This window comes from Polypterus senegalus, chromosome 5 (assembly GCF_016835505.1).
Source record: "Polypterus senegalus isolate Bchr_013 chromosome 5, ASM1683550v1, whole genome shotgun sequence".
In the NCBI taxonomy this organism is placed as follows: Eukaryota; Metazoa; Chordata; class Cladistia; order Polypteriformes; family Polypteridae; genus Polypterus; species Polypterus senegalus.
In genome coordinates this window covers 60,935,497-60,962,418 of record NC_053158.1, presented here as the reverse complement: position 1 = coordinate 60,962,418, position 26,922 = coordinate 60,935,497, and the positions used below count along the sequence as shown (strand labels likewise).

The 26,922-nt window shown below is 36.7% G+C and overlaps 1 protein-coding gene across 1 annotated transcript in view; it reads left to right on the top strand.

Moving 5' to 3' along the window:
* The window catches only part of psma8 (proteasome 20S subunit alpha 8), a 30,543-nt gene continuing 3,621 nt past the window's right edge, over positions 1 to 26,922 (top strand). Inside the window, exons 1-6 of the mRNA XM_039754688.1 lie at positions 1 to 226; positions 10,058 to 10,184; positions 10,961 to 11,085; positions 24,699 to 24,821; positions 26,282 to 26,401; positions 26,502 to 26,564. Of these exons, the coding sequence (XP_039610622.1) occupies positions 125 to 226; positions 10,058 to 10,184; positions 10,961 to 11,085; positions 24,699 to 24,821; positions 26,282 to 26,401; positions 26,502 to 26,564 (660 nt within the window). The 5' untranslated portion in view covers positions 1 to 124. The remainder of the gene's footprint in view (positions 227 to 10,057; positions 10,185 to 10,960; positions 11,086 to 24,698; positions 24,822 to 26,281; positions 26,402 to 26,501; positions 26,565 to 26,922) is intronic.

The following is a 26,922-nucleotide window of genomic DNA, read 5'->3' as shown; positions in this document are numbered from 1 at the left end:
CCTCCCGGCTGTCTGTTCGCCCTTTAGACGCAGCGTGCCTTTTCTAATAGATTGCCATGGTTTATGAATAGAAGGTTGTATGTTGTTATTTTCAGTTAACTTTTCCAAAGACTAAAACAGTGCAATGGCTGCCAGATATGATCGAGCTATCACCGTATTTTCTCCAGATGGTCATCTGTTTCAAGTGGAGTATGCTCAGGAGGCTGTGAAAAAGGGCTCAACCGCGGTAAGTATTCACGGAAAACTTTGATGTCGTAGGATTGCAATCATAGAGAACAAAGAATGTTAAACGTAAGTTTGAGAAAGGGTATGGTTAAGGAAAGTTTGATAATAAATATCAATCATGTTCTTTCTGTCATGTAATGAGTAGATACTCTAGGCCGAAGGCTTTGTGATCCAAGATTGCGAAGTAGGAATAGGAAGCAGATTCCTTTAGTTTTGTGCCATCGTCTGTCTCCGGCCTTCTGTCAGACGCTTATTTTACAGCCTCATATCGAGTAAATGGTGAAGTTCAGGTTTTTCTTAATTTTTTACCTGGTTGGTGCGGGGTTCTTCCCAATAGTAGTGGGCCCGCTACGGCACTAATTGTGTGATCAAGTATCCAGATTTTAAATTTAATAGAGCAATCGGTAGTTTTATACCACACAACATAGACAAACATGGGTAATTCGTTTAATAATGGCCGTATTCGTCTGTTTTTTTTTTTGTTGTTGTTGTTGTTGTTGTGCTATTGGCTTTAACTGATGCACCGTAAAATGTGTCTGAATTGCAGTTGGGGGTTATAGCCAGGTGTATTTTGGAAAACATTAGGCGAACACCCCTTGGTAAAAAGTGGTTTACACCTTACCACTCTGCTGTGGTCTAATCTGTTGACATCTTCACTCTGATAACAAGACCAAAGCTACTGGGTTGGAATAACCTAAACCAAAAATAATTGTTCAATAAGGTTAAAACAGCTAACTGATTGTTACTTTACCTTTGTTTAGCGTGTGATTTTAATTCTAGTTTGTCAAAAGCTCGACTTATACTAGTACAACATGGGGTGAAATGTATTGCGATCAAGTATTTATTATTTAACATAGTTAAATAACACAGTTGAGACATTGTTTCTACAGACTTTGTGTGTCTTTCAGAGCTGAACACTGTGCTCCTATTACTTAACTGAAAAATGTAATCCTCCATAAAAAAGCGTGAGGAGAAACTGCTGTCCAGCTTTTGGACTGTACATTGAGTTGTAGCTTGGTTAAGAGTGCTAGATCGAGAACCTTAGTTTGACAGACTGCATTGTACCCTCTCAATTACAAAATTTCTGATGTTTTTAACTACTCCCCAAGTTGTAGCATTGTATAAAGTAATAAAAGCCTTTTATTGTCAATACTTCATTTGGTAGTTAAGTTTATTATATATAGGAGAGAAGTGTTTCCTGGTATTTGTGTTTAATGCTTTTATTTTCCACTTTCCCCAAGCATGCAATTTAGTCATTAAAAAAAAAAAGAATTTTGCAGTAGGCTTCTTTTTTTATAAAAAACATTGAACAGAGAAGCCTGGAATTCAAGATTTGACAAAACTCTTAAGATTCTTAAATGGCACTCACAAAGCTTATACTGCAAAATTCTTTTTTTTTAATGACTAAATTGCATGCTTGGGGAAAGTGGAAAATATATATATACTGCTTACTAACATCCCAATTCAGCAAGGCTACTGCCTCAGCACACTGATTTATAGTCAATTTACCTTGTGTAGCAAAGCATGAGGACAACAGTATCATCAACTTCGTGGATGACACCACACTGATTTATAGTCAATTTACCTTGTGTAGCAAAGCATGAGGACAACAGTATCATCAACTTCGTGGATGACACCACTGTGATTGGCCTTATCAGCAACAATGATGGGGCCACCTACAGGTGGGAAGCAAGGACCTGACTGTATGGTGCATGACAACAACCTGACTGTATGGTGCATGACAACAACCTTACTGAATGTTGACAAAACAAAAGAGATCATTGTTGACTTCAGGAAAAAAAAGAAGACAGTCACGGTCTACATCAACGACTCCTGTGTGGAGACATTAGCAGCTTCAGGATCCTGGGTGTCCATATCAACACCTGCCTTTCGTGGCCCGTCTACGCAACTGGCATACTAAAAAAGGCTCAGCAAAAGCTCTTTTTCCTGAGAGGGTAAAGAGGTGTGGGGAGAGAACCAAAAACTAAGTGAAAATTCAGTGGTAAGTAAACAATCTTGACTGGATGCATCACAATGTGGTTTGGTAACCTCACCTGCCTAGATCACAAGCTACTTTTAAAATGACCAGGTCAAAATGATCTACCTACATTAAAAATTATATATATATACATGTACATACATATACAGTAGTCTCACTTATCCTACCTTCGCTTATCCAACATTCTGTATTATCCGACATCCCACCGCAAAAAAAAAAAAAAATACGCATCAATCAAGAACTGCAAGTTGCGAGCGTGAGTGTAGTCTATTTTTTGTTGCTCCCGACTCTGCCGCAGCTAATTACCCTGCAGCTAATTAACCTCAGTTTGTGAGCATAATTCGTTCTGGCAATGTGCTTGCAGTCCAAAGCACTTGTACAGTATATCAATGCTAATTTCCCATAAGAAATAATGGAAACTCAGATGATTCGTTCCAAAACCCAAAACTATTCATATAAAAATGATTAATACAAAATATAAAGTAAAAATACATAAAGCAAATTAACCTGCACTTTACCTTTGAAAAGAATCATGGCTGGTGTGAGTGTGAGTAAACTCTTGTGGGATTCCACCCAACAGGACGACACGCGGAAGAGCATCCCATAGCAATCGCAGGCAGCCAGCTCTGTAGCAGTTTGATGTAAAAGCCAATCCAAAAGGATCGCGGACATGCTGTAAGTGCCTGCCGTTGATGGGTGATACAAGGAACAAGGGACATTATAAATACGCTGGGCTCAGTATTACTTTCCCCCCCCGACCCTGCCTGACTGCTGTGTCTGTGTATAGGAGAATGAAAGATCCCGCTACATTAAATAACCTCGCTGTTGCTGTTTCAAGCTTAATAAAGTTGGTGTTGCTAAAAGTACTGAGACTCAGGTTCGAGTTTTCGGGTGCAAGACGGGGACTCGCACCACAGCACAAACACACACACGCAGTCACAATGCTGTAGTAAACAGTATACGCTCGAACGGATGTTGACTATATTAGTGATGGAGTTAAGGCTAGAAACTGCAATTAATTACATTGAGCAACAAGAAGAAGCTACAGGAATCGACATAATAATGCTGCAAAGATGGCGAGACTTCACAGCAAAGAAACGGCACTCGTCAGGAAAGCAGACTACGATTAAAAATGTCTTTAAATCATCACAGGACTGAACTTTTTAAGTACAGTACATACTTTGTAACTGTAAGTTCATTTTTTCAGTTAATTTATTCAGTTATGTTGTAAAACATGATTATTAGGTTCGTAATGTGTAAATTTATAACATAGTTTGACGTTTAATAGGTTTTTTCTTAACACCTGCCATTATCCAACGTTTTCGCTTATCCGGCCTTTTGGCCGGCTCGTTTATGTCGGATAAGCGAGACTCTACTGTATGTATGTACTGTATATTGACTGTAGTATACTTTAGACATAAAATATATGTTGTTGTACCTTGCATAACTAAATAACCTTTATGGCACAATAACAATTCAATACATTTATGGTCACTACTGTATTAGGATTTAATAATCTTCGTGTGGAAAAAGGCTGACTCGCATAAATAAGTAGAGCCGAATAATGCAGTCAAGGAGGTAGCACATTTCCTCATGTTTGGATACTTTTCCTCTGTGAGTAAGTTCCAAAACTGTCGATGAGCCCCATACTTCAGCTGAATGTCTTCCTGTAGTGTCAAAATCTCATTTTCCACTGTAGAGGAGTTTTAAGTGAAACAGTGTTGCAATTTTTGATGCAGGTGAATAACCCTCAACATCTTCCCTAAATGGATTGCACTTAAATGTAGCGATTGGATCTAGTAAAGTTGAGTCTTGAAACCGTCTGTCAAAGTCTGACAGGCAATTTTCAATCTGCTCTGTGTAGCATATGCTGTCATTTCTGCGCACATGCCTTCCATTGTGTCTCCCGCTCTGGCGCAAGGTTTTGGATATTCCCCAAATCATGGCGCTGCAGCTTTGAGGACAGATGTTGCATTTTCCGTTTGAAAGCATTAATTGAGCCAATCATATTGACCATGGAGTTCTCTTTTCCTTGCAGCTGTAAATTAAGCTCATTCAACATGCTGGTCAGATCGGGGAAAAAAAAATGCCAAGTGTAGCGGCCATTGATCCGTTATTAAGTTGCTTGTATTCTGCATGTTTAATGTCAAGGAGAAGCTCCTTTTTCTCCGGCCAGGGGTCTTGAAATCTTAGTAGGAATTTCTCCCTAGCTATCTGTCTCAATGAAGGCCTCTTTTATCACCTGTCTATCTTGGAAGGACTTCTTATGCTTAATGATCAAGTGACTCACCCGGAAAGATGCTTTGGTGTGTCTGCCTTTGCTTTTGAATTCAGCTGAGTGAAAATTGATGACTGTACTATTTAACTGCGATTTTTAGTTCCCTCTCCTTTCTCTTTCTCAGATCGCTTTTCGGAAGGAAGTCAGTTTCGTAGTTTTTGTGAACAGTTCGAAAGTGCCTTTCCACATTTTTCCTTCTTTGGAATAGCAATGATAGATTGACAGATCAGACAAACGCACTTCGATTGTGACATTGTGAGAAAAAAAATCCAATTCCACATCCAGCCCATACCCTCCCTAAACAAAATTTTTTTAAAATCCCTTCTTTAGTCGATAAAGAGACCTTAGAGGTCTCTGCAGAAATACTCTGGTAAACTCTGTTAATGTTTTTTAAGAGTACAGATTATTTCATACCTTTCCCATAAAAATAAATTGGAGACCAAGTAGGCATTGGAGTCAATCAGCAAAATCGCCAGAATAGATCAAGAGTACACCTGAGCACAGAATGAGACACTTTATAGTAAAAGACAAGTTCTACAATCTTATTCTATACTTTTGCAGATGGAGATAATATCGCTGACCATAAAAATATATCCCACACATTTATTAAGTAATAGAAGTCCTTATGTTCTTCTAAATTTAAAAAAGAAAAGACAATCTAAGGAGTTTTTTTGATGCAGTACAATTAGCACAGCTAGATACTCTTAGTGCAGAGGAACTGGACAAACTTGACACTCTCCAAACTACTGGATGCTATAAACTCACTTCAAAGTGTGATTGCAGCAGGCTGTAGTGGATAACGAGTGGAATTTTATAAACAATTTTAAACTAAGTTAGTGCAGCTATTATTAACAATGTTTATAGAAGGTAGACCCTATACATTTCTACCTCAACCTTTTTGCCAAGCATTAATTATTGTCTTTCCAAAGAAAAATAAGGACATATTACAATGTGCATCATACAGACCAATTTCTCTTTTGAATAATGATGTTAAAATACTCTCCAAAGTTCCAGTTAGAAGGATTGAGAAAGTGGTTTCTTTCATAATAATAATAATAATAATACATTTTATTTACATAGCTCTTTTCCAATGCTCAAGGCACTTACAGAATTTAAGAAGGAATGGCAGGGTATACAGGCAGGTTGCGAGCTGAGAAAGCTGTGATGAAGTTCCACTTTTAACACTGAAGTAGAGTTGAGTAGTCTGCATTACAAGACCAAACCAGATTTATTAAAGGCAGGCATTTAGCTTCAAACATTAGGTATCTGTTTAATGCAAAATATTCTCCCATAAAATCTAACACACCAGAGATTTTATCTTTGGATGCAGAAAAAGCGACGAGTTTATTGGGGCTACCTATTCACCACATTGCATAATTTTGGGTTTGGCCCAAATACAGTATATGTGCACGGATAAAACTACTTAATACAGGGAAAGGCTTCTGGACTGGTGTAAACAACATTGACTCAAACTAGAATGTAGTACTCGGCAAGGGTGCCCTCTATCGCTATTGCTTTTTGTAGTCACTATTCAGCCATTGGTCATTCACATTTGAAACATAAAAATCGCTATACACAGACTATATCTTACTTTATATATCAGACCCAGAAACTGGAAGGCAGCCAGTAGTTATTGAAGCAGTAGCAGAATTTCAAAGATATCAGGATCAAAATCAATTTGAATAAAAGTGTGCATTTTCCAGTGAACTCTCTAGCACAGAATACTAGACTGGACATCTTATCCGCTAATTCTATCGGAACACTTTAAATATCTAGGGGTTAGCATCACAAGTAAATATAAAGATCTTTTCAACAAAATATTGCTATCGGCATGGGGAAAAAAAAGAAACGATTTGAATAGATGACCTATCCTCCGATTTACATTCGCAGATAGAATCAATACTGTCAAGATTAACATCATTCCCAAGATTATTTTTTATTTCAGAGCATCCCTATATACAGTACAGGCCAAAAGTTTGGACACACCTCCTCATTCAATGTGTTTTCTTTATTTTCATGACCATTTACATTGGTAGATTCTCACTGAAGCTATGAATGAACACATGTGGAGTTATGTACTTAACAAAAAAAGGTGAAATAACTGAAAACCTGTTTTATATTCTAGTTTCTTCAAAATAGCCACTCTTTGCATTCTCTCGATGAGCTTCAACAGGTAGTCACCTGAAATGGTCAGGAATACTATTCCAGGTGTTGTAAATTATCATGTCTTCCTTCTCCAGGTCTTTCAAAGCAGACCACTTGTGGTGTGAACTAAAATCACATTTATTTTTCTCCAATTTTTCCAGATCAGCATTAAGGCGATCAAATTTTGAGTTCCATAATTCTTTGTTTTTTTAACTCCAGTAATTGCATTTCAAAAGCGCCAATGTCAATATTAAAAAGAGAAAAATGTAATTCTGTTACGTCAGTACTGAGAGGTTTTTTAACAAAGGCTAACATAGATAGCCATGCTATTTCTGAATTCCTGAAACATCCGTAGAAAAGCTTCCCTCATATTTAAAATTGCTGTTTTGAAATAGTAAATGTCAATTACCGAGTTATTTTCTTGGCGATGTTTCAGCAGGCTTGGAAAATGAATTAATGTTTCTCTTTCAAAATCTTGAGCAAAAAGGATAATTTGTTTTCAAATGAAATTACTTCTTCCAACATCGAAAAAATTGTGTTTCCTTTCTCCTGTAGTTTACGGTTAAGATTATTTAGATGAGACGTAACGTCTACCGTGAAATAAAATTTTGGATTCATTGGTGGTCTGTTAGTTCAGGATAGTCAATGCCCTTCTCAAGGAGAAATGCTTTAATTTCTAATAATAAGGAAGCGAAACGTTTTAAAACGTTATCTCTTGAAAGCCAATGTACCTTATTATGCAGCAGAAGATCTGCGTATTCACTCTCCATTTCAACTAAAAATTCTTTAATTTGGCGATGATAAAGAGCTTTAGCTTCAATTGTGTTAACAGTCTTGATCACCAATTCCGTAACATTGGAAATGTCTGCGCACAAAGCGCTTCTTGATGAATGATGCAATGGTAAACAAGTATCTTGTGATTAATTGTTTCCTTCAAAATCGAAACAAAACCTTTTCTCACTCTGGTCATACTTTTTACCCCATCTGTTAAAATTGAAACCATTTTATCGAGTGGAATATGATGTTTCTCCATGCATTCAGTGACAGCATTTGCAATATCCTCGCCACGTGTTTGACCTTTCAGTGGCAATAATCCTAAAAGTTCTTCTTTAGGACCCGTAGACGAAATAAATCGAACAAAAAATGAAACTTGCGCTGTGTCATTTATGTCACAAAACTCATCAACAGCTATTGATAAAGCTGAAACCAATTTAAGATCTTCGATTTGCTGATTGGTTATATTCGAAGACATTTTGACTGTCCTATCTTTTACTGTTTTAGCAGACAGTGGTAACTCTAATTTTTTTAAGAATTTCTGCCTTGTTCTTAAAATCCCGGAATAGCTCTTTGGATGCATTTATAAAACAACTTTTAATGTACTCACCATCTGTGTATGGTTTGCCTCTCTTAGCAATCTCTTGACTAACAATAAAGCTTGCAATATTAACATTGTTGGAAGATTGCACCCAATAATTAAATACAGAACTTGATTTTTCTTGACTCTTCTGAAGTTCCTCAACTGCTTTCTTCCTCGCATCACTGGCGGGATATTTACTGCCAAATGACACATGTTTAGTTGTAAAGTGTCTCTCCAAATTTGATTTCTTGTTATGCGCCAATTTTTGTTGACAAATAAGACAGGTCGGAAGGCCATTTGAGTTTTGTATAAACACGAACAATTTGGTCCATTCAACTTTAAATTCACAGTTTTCGTCTTCCGTTTTTCTTTGCTTCTTCTTTGTAGCCATGTGAAATAGGTGGCACCTAAAAACGTTTCGTTTTATAAGAGAAAAGCAGCAACACAAAGTTAGAACAACTTATTAAATTGATGCCAAAAATACCTGTGAGATCTGCAGCTGGTTGAAAGATACAAGTAGCTTAATGCGCTTAAGGTACTCTTGTTGCTTGCATAAGACTTTTCGGCACGCCAGGCACTGACCACTGTACACACTGATGGACAAGCTGTGACTGGCTCGCTCTCTTGCTCAACTCGTGCTTTAGTTGTGTGTGCCTCCTCCGCGCCGCATACCCCGCGCCTGCTTGCACTACGTCAACCCGACTGACACCCCGCTCGCCGGCATGTTGTCGAAATCGATTTGTGGCAGAGCTGCACTCAAGTGGCTAAAGAGCCGCATGTGGCCCACGAGCCGCAGTTTGCCAACCACTGGTCTATACCAATAATCCAATTGTCCATCAATCACTTGGAACATGGAACCAATGCAGGATGCGCTTCAAGGCATTGAAGCTTTTATTTGTTTCACCTTTACATGATAATCCACCTTTTTTAACCCTCTCAAACATACTTGGTATTTAATCTTTGGAAAATGTCTGGGATTAAAACAATTAGAGAATTGTATATAGATAATGTTTTTGCACCTTACGAACAATTAAACATCAAATTTAACTTCCAAGCTACACAATTTTCCCACTACTTTTAAATCAGAAATTTTGCTAAAAAGGACCTACCCAATTTTCCACACCTTCCCAACCATTTCTATTCCATACAAAATACCGATCGGTTTTGAAGACTCGGGTTGCATCTCAACAATACAATAAAAACATGTTTCTTCCTTTCAAAGATCCTAATGCATGACGGGAAAAGGATTTTTCACTTAATATCTCAGAATAGGAGTGGAAGGTAGCCATGCATAGGATACACTTTAGCTCCATATGCACATTCAATAATTCAACTTTAAATCTTTAATTGATCACATTTATCTTGTTTAAAATTGTCCAAAATATATTCTGGGCAAGATGCAACCTGAAAACTTTGCAACCTAGCTCCACACTTACTGGGACACACATTTTGGTTGTGTACTAAATTAGCATAATTCTGGACAAAAATCTATGAATGTTTATCAAACAGCCTTGCTGTCACAATCACTCCAGACCCTTTAATAGCTGTGTTTGATGTACTCCCAGATGGGTTTAAAGTGGAGAAGAACAAATTGATTGTAATTGCTTATACCACACTACTAGCACGTAGAACTATCTTGCTGAACTGGAAGAATTCTAGCCCTCCCTTTTTATAAGTCGGTGCTTAACTGATGTTATATACTTTTTGAAATTGGGGGTTTAAACTAATTCTTACTTAGAGGATCTGTTCAAAACTTTTTTTTAAATATGGCAAGATCTAATTAATTAAAATTTAGAATAAGCCCTTCTATCAGTAGGGAAGCATTTTCAACTTTGTTTTTACATTTTTGCCTATGTTGTTACCCTCCTCTCTTTCACTTGGATGGTGGTTGAATTATGTTTTTGTTAAGTGTAACTTGATTGTATGTGATGTTTTCTTAAAATAAAAAAAATCTATATGCAAAGATTGCAATCTGACTGAAAGTAAATGATCATTCTCAACATACTTTTATGTTTTTTTCCCATATGAAAATTGTCACTTTTTTAATGTTCAGGTTGGAATTCGAGGAAAAGACATTGTCGTTCTTGGCGTGGAAAAAAAATCTGTTGCAAAATTGCAGGAGGAAAGGACGGTGCGAAAGATCTGTGCACTTGATGAGCACGTATGCATGGCATTTGCAGGTAAACCTTAATGGTGCAATCTTGCTTTCACCTGTTAATTAATCTGATACACTTGGATGAACAGGATTTCTTTTGTTTATGTAAATGATATTGCATATATAAATGAAAGTCTAATTTTTGTTTACATATGTAAAGAAAAAAATGCAGTGTTTCTTCGTACTTCAAATGAAAGTTTTTCTGTATACTTGGTGATCCGTGACATTCTCAGTTCAGCAGAGAATTATGGGTCAAGGGCTGAGACGGAGTATGGTTGTAGCCTGTCCTGGTCGCAGTTAGGTTCAGGGTGTAAATTGTCCAGAAAAAAGATGCCAGTCCATCACATGGCCTACTCACGGACCCATCTATGCTTTCATTCCCACAGGGACAAATTTAGAGTCACTAGTTATCCTAAAATGTATGTACAAAATCTGCTACTGCAGTGTCCCTGTGCAGGAAAAACTTTAAATTTACAGTCAAATGCCTTTCCATTTCTACATGTAGCAGAGCATCAGTATGTTTCTAAGCACAAGACCTACCCATTTTGTGGCATTTACTGTTTATTTTATCACTGCATATTTTAAACCTGCAACTGTCTTTCTTTTTATCGTATTTCACTTTAAATATGGCCAGCCAGCACATTTTCATTGTTTGACCATATTGTATAATAGTTCTAAATTTTTGTCTACAGAAAAAATGGTTAGATATTATCTGGGGAGTATTGTTTGCACTAAATAGTTTGTGTATAGTATATAGATTTTTTTTTTTTTTTTAATATTTTTATATATTCATTCCATTAGGGTTAACGGCAGATGCACGTATTGTAATTAACAGAGCACGTGTTGAATGTCAGAGCCACAGACTTACGGTTGAAGATCCTGTTACAGTGGAGTACATTACACGCTATATTGCCACCCTGAAACAGGTATGTTTTTTAGGGTCTATCTAACCTTGTATTATTCCACCTTTTATTTTTTTAAATAAAAGATGGTGGTCATTAAAATAGAGGTGCATAAAGATTCCTGAGAATTCTTATTTCCTGTATTATTTAAAGGATAAGTACTATATTTTCCAAGTTATTTCTGTACAACAATGTTGTATATTAATTTGTGACATGAAATTGAAGTTAAGCAAATCTTTATTAATTTTAAAAAATAAATAGCCTGCTCTTGTACTTTATAATGGAAGTGAAATGTACCAGAGTCCCAATACAAAAAAAGCCTTAAAATTTACTGACTATGGCCATTTTAAGTAGCAAAGGTTTCCGTTTAGGAAAATGTGCCTTCTGCTTTTCTTAGGCATGCTTGTGACAAAAACGGTTAACTGGACATAACTGTAAAATAACATTCATTTTATCAAAGATTCTGGGTTCTGTTTTCCTTGAGTAAGGATACAGTTCTTGTTTGTTTGTCTGTTTGCTGCAGCAATCGTGGATGGAGTTATGACATCCCAATGCTAAACCCAGTCCATTACATTCTATGTTGTTACTTTACATAGCCAACAGAGTGAGATTCATGTCGACTAACAGCATAGTGAAAAGGGCACTTTAGAGTTTTATTATATATTGTACACGTAACAAGTGTAAACTGATTACACTGCATTGTATTTCTAATAAAAGCCTTTGATTTTTTTTTTTTTTTTTTTTTTTTTGAAACACCTAAGTCTCTTTTTATAAAATGAAAAAGGTAGAATATGAGAGAGAGAGAGTAGATTGAAGTGCCACAAACCAATTTTTTTTAATACATGATGAGCTGCCCATGCTGAGGATATGGTAATAAATAAACTGAGTAAATTCACTGATACTCACTTATATCAATAAATCCATAAATATGCTTAAAGAACATACAAACCTATTGTAGAACCTAGCAGTGTAAGGCAGGAGTAACAGCTCTGCACTATCACTCTTGCCCATGGTTAAACATCAGCACTAAACTTACTAAATTTCATTGTGATTAAACGCGTGCGTGTGTTCATCATCTCATGGACTTGGGCCCTGTCACGATATTGTTCCTGCCTTGTGATTGCTGGGATAGACTTCAGCTGCCCAGCATGCTAGGATAATCAATGGATTATTATTATTATTATTATTATCTATAGTGGGGAAAAATATACAAATAAATGCTTATTTTTATTTATTTGTATTCTTATTTGTAGCCATTTGTGATTATGTGGCCATACAATTGGAGGTGTACTTTTCTATACAAATAGATTAACGGGTGAATGAAAATGAAGACCGCAATTAACAATATTAGGCGGCAAGGAGGCACTACGGTAGCACTGCGGTCTTGCCACAGTGAAGGATACTGGAGTTTCGAGTTTGCCTGTTCTCACCAGGAACTCTGGTTTCCTCCTATAGTCCAAGCACATGCAAATTAGGTGGACTGGCATTGCTAAAATGGTCCGTGTGTGTTTGCCCTTGTAATGGATTGGCACCCTGTCACAGTTTGTGTTTGATGCTTGCTGGGCTCCAAGTGTACCGCTACCCTGCCCTAGATAGGTGGGTTAGACAAATGGAATGATGGCTGGATGTATGTCTATAACATCTGTTCCAATCTTGTCATTTCATTACATAATGCGTGCAAGCGCAATATTCTCTCTAACTTGATAAAACACATGCTTTATCAATCTAACAGAAGCAGGCAATATTTGGTATATGTGATGCTCCTTTTACTGATCATTTTTGTCTAACGATGGATTTGAATATTACTATTGACGTTACTACTACAAACTGTGCCCCACACTATTCTCGCTTCTTAAATTTTTTTATCTGATTTTAAAACCATTTTCTCCAGCCTTGATATAGCAGATTTTTAGGGCTTCTCTTTTCAACTTACAGGATGCAGTTAAGAGAACTAAATATGATTACAGAGGTGATTTGGTATCCTCTGTGAAAGAACCAGACCACCAGCGAACCCCAAACACGAACACACAGAGTCTCAAGTTCAAATAAAGGATGGGTTTATTTACCACAGTACCTTCACTGTCACACAAACACATGTTTTCATCTCCACAATATTTTCTTCTCACCACTGTACTACCCACCTCCAGTCAAGTGTTGCTTTACATCCTCCCAGCACCCACTCACCTGGATAAGGGAGTGTGGTCCCTTTTTATTAAGGACCCAAAAGTACTTCTGGTGCCAGGGCTCCTGCCCGATGGAGTACTTCTGGGTCATACAAAAGCCCCATATTTTGGGGAGCACATCTCCCTGTGGCACTCCACAGACCCCAGCAGGGCTGTGCTACCAAACTACAAATGTGGGCATTCCCTGCTGATTCCTAAATTGGCACCAATAGGGAGGGCTGCTGCCATCTATCACCTGGGGGGAATGATGTTCTCCAGAGGCAGTCCTTCCTTGTACTCTTCTTTCATGGCGAGGGAAGGTGTTAAATCCATCCGGGTTGCCTTTATGTTCCTTTGGGGCCTCACTTCCAGGTAAGGGATCTTCCTGGCTCCTGGCTGGGACACCCGTCCATCCTGTGTGCTTCCTACACCTCTAATTCTAATAAACCGAGGGGTCTTATTCAGTACAATTAATGAGGCTATTTATCTCCCATTCAGAGACTGCATTACATTGTACTGTTCATTCTTGTGAGTAGTTTCTCTCATTCTTTATCAGGAAAATTGATGCTATCTGCTCTGGCATTGTTCCTACTGGTTATGTACTTCCTGTTGTTAATCATGGCATTTTCTTGGAATCTTGTGATGTTGTTTCATTTTCACAGTTAAAAAGTACTATTGACACATTTAAACTTTCAGTCCTCTTGATGTTATCTATCATGCCTCATAGTTGAAGCTTCTGATGTTCTGGGTCCACTTTTGTTAGCTATTATCAATGTTTCTATTAGTCGAGGGGGTTATGCCCTCATTTTTTTGAACATGCGGTGGTACAACCTTGTTTAAAAATGCCATTTTTAGATCCTGGAATGTAAACTAATTTTCACCCGATTTCCCAATTGCCATTTCTGGCTAAAATATTAGAAATAATTATTTATAATCAATTGGTTGATCATCTGAACTCCAATCATTTATTTAAGATCTACCAATCTGCCTTTCTGCATTTTTATGGTGTTGAAGACAGCCATCCTGAAAGTATTTAATGACATCTCTCTTATTACTGACTCCGGTAGGGCTGCAGTCCTTATCATTGTCCAAGATGTTTCTGCAGCTTTTGTTACCTTTGACCATGAGGTCTTGCTGTTGCGGCTTGAACTTAAAGGGGCTGCTCTTAACTGGTTCAGGTCATATCTTATTTGTAGATACTTTTCAGTATCTTTGAATTCTTCTTTCTCATCTACTGCTCCTGTTAAATGTGATGTTCCTCAAAGATTCATTTTGCGTCCTATTTTATTTTCTGTATATCTTAATCCTGTGGGAAATTTAATAATTCTTTTTACTGTTATGCTGATGATACACAGGTTTATATCCCTGTTGTAATTCTGCAATTAATTAGATGCACAATTGGTTTTTTTGAACTAAGATTATTAATGGCTGACAATTTTTTTGCTCGCTATTGAAATAAACTAGCAGTGATAATAGCTGGTTATCTTGCCAAAGCTCAAATTGGTTTTGAAATTCTTGGCTCTTTTGCAAACCTCAGGTCCATAATCTTGGTGTCATTTTTGATAGTACCATCTCTTTTGAGAAACAAATTAACTCTGTAGTCAGGAGTTGCTTTTTCCTGCTTTGACTTTTAGTCTTTTTTGATTACTGCAACTTGTATTCTGGGATCAGAAAATCCCTGATACATAGGTTGTAGTTGGTTCAGAATGCTACTGCCTGTTTTTTGGTTGGGGCAAGAATGTTTGATTCTTTACACTGGCTGCCTGTTAGTTTTAAAACTGACTTTAAAATTTTGTTACTACTTTTTAAATCATTACATGGATATGCTCCTGCCTATTTATCTGAATTTTGTATTAACACCAGCCATCCAGAGAACTGAGATCTACTTGTCAGTTGTCTCTTATGGTCCATAGCACTAAGTGTAAAACTAAGAGGGACCGGTATTTTACAGCTGCTGCACCTAGTCTCTGGAACTCTTTAACTCATTACATTAATGAGTCATGTTCAATTGAACTGTTTAATACTAGATTAAAGACTTATTTCTATTCTCTAGCTTTCAGTGACCTTCAATGATATTGATGGTTGCCCTACTCTTATTCATTTTCTTTCTTTTCTTTAACTCACTGCTGGCTGTATTTTTCATTTTATTGTACATTATTTCTATTTAATTATGTTTATTGTATGTTTTAATGTAAAACACTTTGGCTACAGCATTACTTATGTTTTAAATGTGCTCTATAAATAAATTGACATTGACATATAAAGAAATAAGTGTCTGTATAACAAAAGAATATAAGCAATGACAAGTGTGCCTTTTTCATTGATTATTGCTTAGCTGTCTACAGGACAGAGACATCAATGCACATCTGGGCATCAACATTCAATAATGTCAATAACTGTGCTTGGCAATAACTTCCAAGGTGAATTTACGCCTTGGAACCAGGTACCACCTCCCTGTTTTGCAGGCCGTAGCAAGTACCGCCTAAAACCGTATCCTGAAAGAAGACAAATGGGGTAGCTAATGAAATGAAGTGCACAGCCAGTCTCCTTTTAAAATTGCAGAATCTTACAACAATGGTTTGCTTTTTAACCTTCTTAAAACATATGCTGTTTTACAATAGGTGTGTAATCTTAAGATATGGATCAATAGCACACCTTTAAATCAAAGAACAGAGAGTAGGATAGAAAACTCTGTTCATAAATGTACTGTGAAAGCAGTGTGATTAAGATGCAAAAGATAACCAGCTTTACTAATGATATTACAAGTAAGACCAAATGTTCACTGTCTTTGGACAGAACTGGAGATCTTACAAAAGGTGACATATATTTATAAAATTTGAAATATGATTTATATGCTGTGATGATAAGAACATCATATGCCTGTATTTACATTTGCAACTACCAAAAGCATTAAAACACAGAAGTTCAAAAATGTTTGAAGAAATGTGAACTCAATTGCCCAACTCATCGATCACATGTGAGACAGTAATTGTAGAAAATCTATCAATAGGAATGCATTTGTTACATGGTGTTATCACAAAGACAGTTGAAAAGCATAGCTTTAGAAACTTGGATTTGGGACATATTTCAATACCTTATGCACACGTGTCCTCTTGTGATACTCTAACCTGCCTGTAGAGTGTGTGTTTCTCTAATAGCTTCCTTTCTAAATAATCATATGACAGTTCTGGAAGTACTGTATGTGGGGTAAAAATGGATTGAAACTAAATGGTTATTAGGATATTTTTCCAAAAACAATTATCTTTAAAAATACACAAGTGGATTTGCTTTTTTAATATGTGGTTTGAAGTCTGTGTACCAATTTTGGTTTCAAAGTAAAGTAACATTTTACAGAAATATCTGTAAGGATTAGTGACTGGATTTGAAAGTAAGACTGTCAAAACCTAGTGGGGCATAGTGAGTCTTTACTTGCTTAACTGTGTATATGTGAGGTGATAATCCTTGAGAGTTAGTTAAACCTTGATATCAAAGTTAGATGCTAAGTGGAGATTAAAAAATACTATGTTACCAGACTTGTGTTTACTGACATCAGATGCCTTTGTAAAACAAATTAACCTCTGCATTCATTTTTTTAGGGGGGCTGCTATCTGTTCACATACATAAATAAAATAGATAAAACCGTGTGAGGTTTTATACTACATTAATAGCAATACATAATTATTGTTAATATTTTATCATAGTAGTTGGACCGAATGTTCCATTTCTATAAAAAGGTTATATTGCTGCTATTTTAAGAAAGCTAAAAAATATTTATCTGATTGCTAAGAAAATCATTTTTCTAATGTACGAGTCTAGCAATCTGCTCCAAATCAAGTATAAATTGAAAATAAATATGGTTGTTTATTTAAAGGTTACCTAAAACACAGTATATACACTCATATGAAAAAGTTTGGGAACCCCTCTTAATTCTTTGGATTTTTGTTTGTCATTGGCTGAGCTTTCAAAGTAGCAACTTCCTTTTAATATATGACATGCCTTATGGAAACAGTAGTATTTCAGAAGTGACATTAAGTTTATTGGATTAAAAGGAAATATGCAATATGTATTATAACAAAAGTAGACAGGTGCATAAATTTGGGCACCCCAACAGAGATATTACATCAATACTTAGTTGATCCTCCTTTTTGCAAATGTAACAACCTCTAGACGCCTCCTATAGCCTTTGAGTGTCTGGATTCTGGATGGAGGTATTTTTGAATTTTCTTCTATACAAAATCTATCTAGTTCAGTTAAATTTGATGGCTGCCGAGCATGGACAGCCTGCTTTAAATCATCCCATAGATTTTTGATGATATTCAAGTCAGGGGACTGTGACGAACATTGTACTTCTCCCTCTGCATGAATGCCTTTGTAGATTTCGAACTGTGTTTTGGGTCATTGTCTTTTTGGAATATCTCTGCGTAACTTCAACTTTGTGACTGATGCTTGAACATTATCCTGAAGAATTTGTTGATACTGGGTTGAATTCATCCGACCCTCGACTTTAACAAGGGGCACCCAGCCACTGAACTAGCCGCACAGCCTCACAGCATGATGGAACCTCCACCAAATTTGACAGTAGGTAGCAGGTGTTTTTCTTGAAATACTGAATTGTAGAATGATGTACAGATACACCATTTTGCAGCAAGATGTTCTTGCAGGTCTTTGGAGGTGATATGTGGGTTGTCTGTAGTCATTGTCACAATCCTGCGCATATGCCGCTCCTTAATTTTTCTTGGCCTGCCAGACCTGGGTTTAACAGCAACTGTGCCTGTGGCTTTCTATTTCCTGATTACATTCCTTACAGTTGAAACTGACAGTTTAAATCTCTGCGATATCTTTTTGTAGCCTTCCCCTAAACCATGGTACTGAACAATCCTTGTTTTCTGATCTTTTGAGAGTTGCTTTGAGGATCCCATGCTGTCTCTCTTCAGAGTCAAAGGGAAGCGCAACTTGCAATTGACCACCTTAAATACCTTTTCTCATGATTGGACACACCTGTCTATGAAGTTCAAGGATTAACGAGCAAATCCAACCAATTTGGTGTTGCAAGTAATCAGTATTGAGCAGTTGCTTGCATTCAAATCAGCAAAATTACAAGGGTACCCAAATTTTTGCTCAGCCAGTTTTTCATATTTGATTTAATTTCATACAACTAAATACTGCTTCACTAAAGCTCTTTGTTCGGAAAACACCCCAGTACTCGGATGTTCCTAGGAAATGAAAGACATACCACTGTTATCTTTTTTTGTTGAAAGTGGAGTAAATTTTATTATGCAGGCTGAGAGGGGTTCCCAAACTTTCTCATATGACTGTAAATCCTGTTTAAGTCATATTCTTCATCCATTTAAGGATGCCCTCTTTGAGTGATACATTGTTGGTGTCAACAAGGGGGAAGGCAGAGGAATTCCTCAAACAAGTTTCCTTCTCCCAGCAAATATGTTCATCCTTTATGAGCTATAATAGAAACCAAATAAGTATGACAGACATTCATTCTAATATACTGTAGATTAAATGGGCTTGTCTCCCACTTAATCAAGTCGGGGTACAGAAATTAAGAATTCTGATCAGCTTGTAACTTAAAAGTAAAACTGAAACAGAACTATTCTGGTATATGCCAAAGTAAATGTTTTCAAGATAGGTACGCTGCTTGCCAGTGTAAACAAAGCTATATTATGTAGGTTTTAGCATTTTCATGCACAAAATGCCAAATCTAGATGTCTTTTTTTTTTTTATAAATTAATTGTACAATATCTTTTTGTCCTGCAGCTGTCAGCAGGAGTTCAAGACATTTCACCTTGGATGAATGCAGACAGGTCCTACTTAAATTTCTAGCACTAAAGCTACTCAAATTTATGCCACATGCCGTCACAAGCCGTCAATGTTGTAGTTTAGATGGCAGAAAATATAGCTTTGCTTTACTGAAATTGTCACATTAAAGGAACATAAAGTATTACTTCACAGCATAACATGTTAAGTATCATATAAAAATAACATTAAGTTGATTGGTACAGCGAAAGAGAGGTAGTGACAGAGTTGCTGTTATATCTGTCATGTCTGGATTATTGGAGAGATTAGGAATTGTGGAGCTGTAGGATATATTTTATTACCTGTGTGTTTGTAATTGGTCATGTTTGCAGACTAATTCTGTATTTGGTACCTTTACCCAAGGCAATTTGCAATATTCAGATACATTATGCCGGGTTTTTATATCTATTTTTTCTGTTTTTAATCTCTTTATATTTGTTGCAGAACCAGAGTGAATCATATGTAAACTAATTCAGCAGCCTTGCAGTTTATAGTCCCATTTCTTATCTGGGATCAGTTCAGTAAAATAGCGACTTCACAACCACAATAACCCCTTTCTTAAGGGAAATATTAATGGGGATTTCGACACAGATTATATATACTATATATTGTCTGTGTACGTATATGTGACGCGTGAGTCACTGTCTTGAACCCAAGATAAGACTCGGAGTCTTTATTCAGTCAAAACAGGAACAGTCAGGGTATTTATTCAAATGGTAGCTACTGCTTCAGTGTACACAGACACAGCAAACAAGCAGTGCAGGGGCCAGGTCAGTGGCTGGGTTAAAATGTTTCCCGCATTAACCATTGGGCAACTGACATGTTATGCAGGGATGTTGTGAACTTGCAGTTGCCTTGGTCGAGCTGCAAACTAATGGTTGCCTTGGTGACAGACAAGCAACCCTTGAAGATGTGCCAGTCATGTTTTGCCGTGCAGCATGGTTGGGGAGTGATTCAAAAAAGTTAAAAAGCCTCAAAATTTATATACCCTACTGGTGAAAAGTTTTAGAACATCTCAGTTTTTCCATTTTTTTCTTCAGTTGAAAGACAATGAATGACCTGGTGAAAATGTAAGCGATGAACTGCCTGAAGTTTATATTTAAAGGTTAGGTTAGCAAAAACTGAAAAAGGAAATTTCAAAATATTACAAATGACCCTTCTTCAGGGAACATTTAATAGTTTACAACCTACAGATGTTCTATAGCCATTAAAGAAATTTAGTCCTTACAAGTTGAAGCAAACAAGTTGAACAGCTGTCCCAGCTTCTGTTGGTTACCTAAAAACCCTCTGTCTGTCTTAAAACAGTGTTGGAACATACTGTTTTACTACACCCTCTGAAGTACTACTTGGAAAATACCAGTTATAATGGCAAGAAAATGGCAATTAAATGGGCTAATTATTACATCACTTTAGCTGCTTATTCTTGAACATGCTACATACAATTTCACATGTGTAAAACATGTCTGCCATTGATAAATTGCTACTTTTTGAAGTGATTGACATTGGTTTTTGTTGATGGTCATTACAAAACACTGATTTATAGGAAACTGTATTCTTTTGAATTGAACTGAGTAATCAGGAGAAATAATGTGAAATTTGAGTTTATATAGGTATTTAGAGCACATTTACTTGGCTAATGAAATGAACATTTTAAGCATTGTGCAGTAAAGAACTGTTGAAAAGAAGTATTATTGTGAGCTTCTTCGCTTGCCAGCCCCTGTGTTTGGTTAATCGGATATACAACATTTGTTTTTCTTTGGTATTGTTTCAAGTTCATTATTTGCATTTTTACTTTAAAGCTCCATTAAAAACAATATTTGGAGACACATTGTGAGAACGCAACGTATAACTGCCCGTGAGTGACTATTATTTCTATTTCTCTAATAAATAATCCAACTTTTTCTAATGTTTGTCCCTGTGATTTATTGATTGTCATAGCAAAAGCTATTCTCACAGTACACTGTAAACATTTTAATACGAATGGCATATCACAATCTCCTGTGTAATGTTATTCCCGGAATATATACATTACCTCTCTTTTTGCCTGTTAAAATTTGCATCGCTTTTCCATGATCATCACTATACACCTGACCGAACTGTGTATTCTTTGAAATTCAACTTTTCATTGCTTTAACTGTTCTGGGACCACAGATTCTCATAAGTGTATGGTCCATTATTGTGTGAATCCACGTTTTGTGCATTGAATGATGCGAATGCGAAAAGACTTTGTTGCCTACTCTTTGCCTTTTATTTCTGACCTCGATTTGTCCAGCTATTTTTTCAGTTACACCTGGTTCTGATGATTAATCACCTTTTGTTTGCAGTAATGCGATCTTTTCTATCTTTTCTTTGATACTGTAGCGACTGATGTGATAAAGTGTCACAAAAGTCTTACTTGAACAATTGCAGAATTCCCAACCCCAAACACAACTTTCTAGCACCCTCTCCAACCCTTCCTCCCCCGGGTCTCGCCCCTTTCCACATCAGTTAATACCCCGCTATCAGTCTTCTGTGCTGAATTCCGCCCTCCCTCAATTGGACCGAACAGTCACTTAAAACCAAAAAGGCCTCAACCTGGCTGGGATGCTGCAATACTTACGAATTTTACTGCTTTCATATTCTGTACCTTTCTCTGCATGTGTATCGCGCCATCGTTTGTTTGAGCCTTTTGACTTTCACTGCTTTCATAATGTCTTATCTGCCTTTTTTTCTCTCCAACGCCTTTGGGTCTCTATTCTCCGTATTGTCCTTATACGCTTTATATGCGCTGAGAGCACAGGATGTGTGTGTGCTACGTGCGTTTACACGACTGAGTGTTTTTTGAAGGGTGTGCTCTTATATGATATCTTTTGTAAGTAGGGCATGGCTTGCAAGAATCTCATGTTCCATGTCCCTGTGAGACGTCCCTGGGACAATCTCTTGGCACCAAGTCTCATGTTTACGGTCCCCGCGAGATGCTCCGTGGCAAGTCTCTTTTGTCTCGTGGGTCTTTTAAATGTCTTCCGAGAACTTCCGAGAAGATTACGTATCGTCCCCTTGCTTTTGCTTTCCTGGATTTTTTTTTTATAATGGAGAGATTATATTCTAAAAAACGGCTTTTCCATCACCTATAGACAAGGGTGCAGGTAAGATATGGGGTGGGTTATATATATTAACTAGCAAAATACCCACGCTTCGCAGCGGCGAAGTACTGCCTTAAAATTTTTATTGAGAAGAAAATTAAATCTTTTTAAACTGAGGGAAAATATACCAGTAATTATTTGTTAAGGATCTCTTTGTATACCACATTGTCAGTTCGGCCCTCCGATTGTAATATTGCCAAGTTGTGCGCTGAGCTTACTCTTGAGCATGCAACGTACAGTTGGCCATGTGAAAAGTAATCTTGTCTCAAATCTCACAGCTTGGATTGCTGCTGTCATAATCGGTTTGACTTTCATGGTTTGTTTCAATTAGGACTGTATTTGCAGGACTTGTGTTGAAGTGACATTCAGCATCAGTCAAGGGTTTGTAAGCATACAACCGGTTTCATCGATAACTTCGCATCCAGCTTTTGAGAGTTTAAACATTCATAAACATCAAAGTGTCCACTACTGAAATCATCACCTGTGAATCTAAGATGATTAAGGGGCATTGGCGGTTGTCGAAAGGTGTAAAATATTTGGCCATTTTGGTACATTTGAAAGCGACAACCGAACAATCCAGCGACAGCCATCAACTCACATGCAGAACCATAGGTGAAGGGCTTAAGCATTTCACTCTTATAGTGCTCCTGTGTAGTATAATTATGTCCTGTACCGTCATCAGTCCACACCTTGAACCTGTCCCAGTCATTCAATACATAAGACACAATGTTCCTCCGGATATGAAGAGTGAGCCTGATATGTCTGTGCAATATGTAACAGAGAATGGAAAAGGCAGGCATGGTTTTCTTAAACCAAAATCGGCGCACCCACTTCTCTAAAAAAACGTGGATTGGCTATTTTTTCTTTTTTCTATAATATTATAGAATTAAATTGAATCAAATCAGTCAAAGCATTTTTTGAGATTTGAGCCTACTTTTTTTTTTTTTTTTTTTTAAAACCCCATTTAATACATTGAAATTACTTTCCTTAGGGGATACCTAGTGCCATAGATGTGTCATCCAAATTTCAGATTTTAGCTAAACGGGATATGGTTGTTATTAGTGGTGCAACGGATCACTGTTGATCCGTGATCCGAACCGATTCCTGTCCACGGTTTGGTACACACGTGAACAGAAGATCCGAGAAAAAAAAAAAAATTCCACTGTATTGTGCGCGTGTCTCTCGCGTGCTCTCTCAACCTCTCTCGCACACTAACTCTGTCTCTCTCTCGCGCACTGAACTGCAATTAAACTTCTCTCACGCACTATCTCTCTCTCTAACTCGGTAGCTCTCGCGCACTAATTCAACCTCTCTCATGCATTTTCACTCGACTTTTGTCCGGTTTGCCGCTTCATACGCGTGGTCATGCACAGCGGTAGTAGTTTTAGCAGAGGAGCTCGACAAACCTCCAGCATCATTTAAAAAAAAGTTTTATTCAATAATGTAACTTTCCCTGCAGCGTCAATATGTAGCACCAACAGGAGCAGACACATCTCCTCCTCAAAAGAAGTCGGCAATGGCGGAGCTTTTTGGCGAGACCTTTGCACAGAAGGACATGGTCAGCAAGACTTTTGCTGACACCATCAAAGAGGAGGTGGTATCCTATTAGGCAGCAAGTGGCATTCCAGTCGATGGTGATCCACTGACTTGGTGGAAAAGCAACAAATGTAAATACCATCACCTTGCCACAATGGCAAGACACCATCTTGCTGTGCCTGGCACTTCATTGCCTAGCAAGAGGGTATTCTCAACAGCAGGGGACATAGTTACAGCAAGGAGATCTACACTTTCCCCAGAAAATATCGACATCCTCATGTTTTTGAAAAAAAATTGAAATTATAAGCACAGGTCTGCTTTGCTTTCTTTCTTCGTTTTTGATAATGTGGACATAAGCTAGTTTTTATTTTTCTTTCCATGTACAAAGTATGAAGCAATGATGCCTTAAATTGCATTTAAAGTTGTTTTTTATTGTATCCTCAATAAAGGAAATAGTTATCATGCCATAAATTGCACTTTAATTTGTATTTATATAATTGAGTGGAATGAGTCTTGAGTTGAATGTTTTTTTAATGGGCAAAAAATACTTAACTAAATAAATGGAGAGTTAAATTTGTCTTGTCGTTTTTTTTTTTTTTTTGGCTGATCCAAAAATTGATCCGATCCGTGACTTAAAACCGTGATCTGATCCGAACCGTGAGTTTTTTGATCCGTTGCACCACTAGTTCTTATATTGCTGAGAAGATGTTCTGACTCAGGGTATAAACCAAATACTACATTTTTAATAGATCCTGTTAAGTTTTCAGAAGGTGATAATTTGATTTGCCACTTTTGCAACATATTTCAGGTGGCTCATCAGTCAATTTTAATGTATAACAATATGGACATTTAACATAATCACATTTTTTGCTTTTAAAATCTTCAGTGGTTCTTACACATTTCTGCATTGTGTGTTGTTAGTTACAATTAGGTTTAAAAAAAAAAAAAAAAAAAAAACCTAAGAAACCAGAGAGAATGTAAATAATAAAATTTCCATGTTCTCTTTCAGCGTTACACTCAGAGTAATGGACGAAGACCTTTTGGTATCTCCGCCCTGATTGTTGGCTTTGATTATGATGGAACTCCGAGACTGTATCAGACTGACCCTTCTGGAACATATCATGCTTGGAAGGTATTGATCTGATTGACTTTTATTTATTACCTTAATATTTACAGAAGCATCGCTTCTTAAGTGCTTTTTTTCAGAATACAATAGGAATATCTACATTATAATGGTGACTTTGAAATAGATAACTTCTAACTAGGACAAGTTTAAATAAGTTATATTTGGTTTCTAATTAAGAATGGATGGCACTCCCCATTGAGTTGAGTTTGAGATCCCTGAGTTCACTTTGAATCTCATTATTGTTTTGCTGCTAGATGAGAAATATAGGAACAAATAGGAATTTTAAAAGAACAATCCACACTAAACTATTGCTATAGTTTGTGCTGTTTTTTTTTACTTTATAAATGTATATACAAATATGTGTTATCTGTTGTGTATAAAAATGTCTGATTAAACATTTTTAGCCACATATTTGTATGGGGAAGGGAGATAAAAGTTCCTGACATAATAGGCTTCTATAGGAACCAATGCTGAACAAACGGCAAAAAAAGTGGAAAAAAGTCAAAATGGTGTTGGTGTTGTATAATCATTATGTCAGATGTCATGTCATATGCTCAGAATGTCTGTAATGCATTCGTTTGGCTAAAATATTGTTAAATTAACCCTTCCTGGAAAAATTCCGTTGTGAACGGCTGTGGAGCACACTCAGATCGGATTGACCTTTTGAATTGAAGGCCTAATTGCTTACACAGAGAAGATTAGAGTCCTGCGAGTACACAAACACAGGTTTTCATAACAAGACAATCGGTGATAAGATGACTCTTGCCTTTAGAGGTGGAGTTGTACACCACACACACATTCTAAATTGACGCCCAATAGTGCTACATAAATTGAGAGGAATTTAATTTTTTGAGTAACAATCTCATACAGTTTATAGTGAGAATTCTATACATGAAGAAATGCATGCTCCTTAAAATCAGTAGTTCAAAGCCAATTTGCATGCATGTTTAAATAAAGTAGAAAACATACTGTAAAAAGAAAAGGCAAATAAATAACACTGATTCTAGAAAGAAATAAATTGGCATTTTGGATATTTTGCTAATGGGTGTATTGTTTAACACCCATCTGTCATTTTAATAGAACCCATTTCATCTGCTTCACGGTTGTTGGAGCCTACCCTGGCAACCATGAACGGAATGGCAGTTAATTCATGCATTTAATATTTCCACACTTTTTCATAGAGAAGGTTTTGCAGTATTACCAACCATTGTGTCACTGTGCTTGCTGTCTTTTATTTAAAATCTTGGAAAAAAATGTTTGTGCCTTAAGGTTTTAAGCTTGCTTTTAATCTTGCAGGCAAAACCAATGAAACTGCTTACAAAGCATAAATAAATCTTGGCAGATACTTCCATATCTCATGTTTTAAATTACTGCTTTTGTAAATCCTTTTGAGTTTTCATTTAATGCATATTTTACTTCACATATATACTTGTATTAAATTTTATTTTTCTTTGTCTATTGAATAGTCAAATGCAATCGGTCGTAGTGCAAAGACTGTGAGGGAATTTCTGGAAAAAAACTATACTGAAGAGGCGATTGCAACTGACAATGATGCCATAAAGCTTGCAATCAAAGCGTTGCTAGAAGTAAGTGAACTATATTAATCTCGTAGGAGGAGTTGGTTTTAGCAGAAAGCATGAAGTTTCACTTTGCTTACTTGTAACTGCATGCATTTATTTATTGCAGGTTGTTCAGTCTGGAGGAAAGAACATTGAGCTTGCTGTTATTCGGAGAAGTCAGCCTCTTAAGGTATCAAAAACGTAGAAGACTAGAAATAGCCTAAGTTAATTTACATTTAGAGGACATATACTTTCTGGGCAGTATAAAGCTAAATATTCAAAATTTTTTTCATCTGTTTTGCAAATCCACTATTCTCAGTGTGTTGTGCTGAATGGAGTCTGAGCCTATCCAGATTACAAGAAAACACATCTTTCTTGCCATACAAGTAATGTACACCATATTTTTTGAGAACATTTTTAGAATTTTATACAACTTTACTTCTGCTCTATATAAGTCCATGTCATGTTGGTATTTTTCATCTTATCTATCCACAAACTGGTTCAGGACTGTGATTAATCATGTAGGGACACCCACTGTTTCTCATAAT